The sequence below is a fragment of the Pyxicephalus adspersus genome, chromosome 1 (assembly GCF_032062135.1).
Source record: "Pyxicephalus adspersus chromosome 1, UCB_Pads_2.0, whole genome shotgun sequence".
Taxonomy (NCBI): Eukaryota; Metazoa; Chordata; class Amphibia; order Anura; family Pyxicephalidae; genus Pyxicephalus; species Pyxicephalus adspersus.
Window position 1 is genome coordinate 129,147,863 of NC_092858.1, and position 3,186 is coordinate 129,151,048.

Genomic DNA, 3,186 nt, shown 5'->3' on the forward strand with positions numbered 1-3,186 from the left:
GGCAGGTTTAACGATTTGATTCCTGAAAATGCATGTCCTTGGAAGTGTGCCTGGTTTTCAATCATAGACATCTGTACCAAAAAAACTATTTTTTTCTGCATGGAATTTTCATTTAATGCTACTGTGGTAAGGTGTTGTCTGCTTTTTTAGACAAAATACCGGGTATATGAAATGTGCATTTGTTTTTGGTCTAGTGAGACAATATCATTGTGGTTGGCTGGAATACAGATCATTCACATTTGCTTCTGGAAATAACCTCATGTTTGGTTCATCCAAAACTGTTCAGCATCAATTGCTTCTGGAAATAACCTCATGTTTGGTTCATCCAAAGCTGTTCAGTTCTTGCACATATATCTCTAAAGGCCAGTACACACTTACAAACCATTTTCTGATCCAAAGTGAATCTAACGGCAGTTGAGCGGGTTTCAGATCAGTTACTGGATAGATTACATGTGCTGGTACATATCAACTAAAGGGCACCAATTAAAGTTGTATCATCTCTATCCAATTTCTGATCATTTTCTATCCAAGACAAAAGTCCATTAGGGCAGAACTCAATATACATTTGTGCAGCATTTTTTGGGACTCTGAACCCATCACTTAAACTTTGATTGATTAATTAAACACAAAAATGTCCGGTCTGCTAGTGTGAACTAGTCCAAATATTTCTGTGCTTCCATTTCCAAGTCTGCCCATCTGCTATTCCCACTACAATATCATCCCATTTTCATGATTTTATTTACTATCATTGAGCAAGCAAAATAAGGGATAACCACAAATCCATGTCGGAAACACAACTAGTAGCTCTATTGTGTTCAATAGATTAAAAAACATAGCAGGAGATGCAGCAATGGAAATACTCAACTTGGAGGGATTGATATATCAATATATATACATACATATATTTCATTATGACATCTTACATTTGAATACTTCCTCTGGTATGTTCTCACTGGTATCCCAGGTCTAGTTATCTTTACAAAGGGAGTGTCAGGTGTTACCTTTGTCATGACAATGCTGCTTTACAATGAGAGGAGAGCCATGAATGCCAGCAGGATTGTGTCACTTTATAGCTAGTGATCTGCAATGAGTGCTTCTGCTATACTGGCACCAGATATATATTTTATATGTGCAAACATTTTTCATATATTACACACCATCCATTGAAATATTCACATACACTCAAATCATTATTAATGAAAATAATTGCCCAACCAAAAAAATACATTAAAACACATTGTGTGGTTTATTAAAATAGAATTCAAAACAAAATAAAAAAGGCTTCATTTCACTATTTGTTATTTTGCATATAACATGGAACCATTCCACATTATTCCTTTGAATTTAGAAATGCATCATATAGTTCCAAATTATTAAGAATCGTTAACAGTCTGTAAGTCATTGGCTGGACAGCCTCAGGTGCCCGCTTGTATTTTTCTATGTTACACCATCAAGACAATGAGAAACACCTGCTCTGGGTGACACAAAGGAACATGTAGCCAAGGACACATTGAGAGGTCTCTCATCCCCTGACCCAGCAGAATAAAATACAAGCATGTCTAATACAGTGCAAAAAAGTCTTACATATGTACATATTCTTTTTAATTACAAAAGTAGTGCAAAATCATGAAAGGCTGATGCAATCTGTTCTAGAATTTCTTCCACTCCACCCCACCCCTCTGCCCTTCACACATCATCCAACCCTTGTAGTAGCAAAGCAAAGATCTAAAGAGATGGTATGAATGCTTTAATAATTAACCCCTATGTAGCCTTACTAATAATTAGCACAAATAATGCAATAATAAAAGGATCATTTCATGCATCATTATGCTAGGATAATAAGAAAGAAAAATGCCTAACTAGGTTCTAAGAACAGGACACTGAAAGGGTTATCTAGGGCTGTGCTAGATTGATTGTTAGTCACTGCAGCTTAAATATTTATGGAGAGGTGCAGTACAGGAAATAACCTCAGTCATTTCATGGTTATGGCCCTGATACTAGTAAAGAAATAAATTAGTTATGTATGATCCCTGACCCCCTCCTTGCATGTCAGTGGTATACACTCTTCTGCAAATAAAACATAAAAAAAAAGTTAAACAGTAAACCAGACCCATCAAATAAAGAAAATATAGGTAATGCAATAAGCCACTAATGTCAATGTCCCCAGTTGCCAAATCCAATTTCTTCTTTATATCTGTTGGTGAGAATGTTGGCTTTTCTGGTGAGTTTACTGAGCACGGTGTGAAGTCCAGCAAGATGGTAATGGAATTGTTTCTCCAGATCCTCCTCTCCATCTGCATCCTCCAGCCTGCTGATATCCATAGAAGTCAGTTTGTCCTTTTTCCTATCATCTCCCTGCAAGATGCCCCATTCAATATCATTCCTGATGGATTTCAGTAAGATATAATAGCCGTGCATGTCTCTCCTTGAGAAGTAGTTGGCAGCATCATTGCTGATTGTGACTTCGTCCTTCACCTCCATTTCTAGGGGTACGTCTCTGAGCAGGCTGGGCACCATTACAGTTTGGTCCATGTTGTTCACCGCCCCGATGAACCTATTCATGGCATTGAACAAGGAGTGCTTCTGGTTGTACGTATCAGATATTTGCATCATGTTTGCAGTGTGGTCAGATATCTCCGGCTGAGATTACAGCAGGTGAAAGCACAGATATGGCTCCCAGCAGTCACAATTCCTGGAGATTAGTGCCCGGTAAACTGCTCATCAGACAAGATCCTCTAATTGGAATGCATGCAGCAAAATAGGAAGTGATTGCAGCTAGTCCCCTTTATTTCTCATGTAAATGACTTCAGATATGAGTCAGTAGTAGACACTCCTTCTTTTCCCTTCCACATGCACCAAGCAACCGGCTTCTTTCCAGTCCCCAGCACGGTATATATAGCCTGGAAGAAAAGGTGTAGCTGGAAGTGCCTCCCCCTTGCAGTATAGCAGGATAAAGCCGGTTCACATATCTCAATGACCGGGAGTAACTCAGGCTTTGCCTAACATGGAAACTCCGCCCACTTTCTCCTCTCCTCACATCCACAGCTCCCAGCTGCCCAGTAAGAAGATCACACTGCTGCTTGCTAAACCCCCCCACTCCTTGCATCATGCAGAGTTACTGGCAGGCACCTCACTAAAACTAACTGGCTGACATAAGTCAGCAAGGAAAATATGTGCCTAAATGTG

General features: G+C 39.2%; 1 protein-coding gene across 1 annotated transcript; it reads right to left on the minus strand.

The window, feature by feature from the left end:
- Window positions 1-1,223: 1,223 nt before the first annotated feature.
- On the minus strand, window positions 1,224-2,955 carry MID1IP1 (MID1 interacting protein 1). The gene has a single exon (XM_072427305.1). It carries the CDS (start codon window positions 2,611-2,613, stop codon window positions 2,155-2,157), a length of 459 nt encoding a protein of 152 aa, XP_072283406.1. The 5' UTR covers window positions 2,614-2,955; the 3' UTR covers window positions 1,224-2,154.
- Window positions 2,956-3,186: the final 231 nt, after the last annotated feature.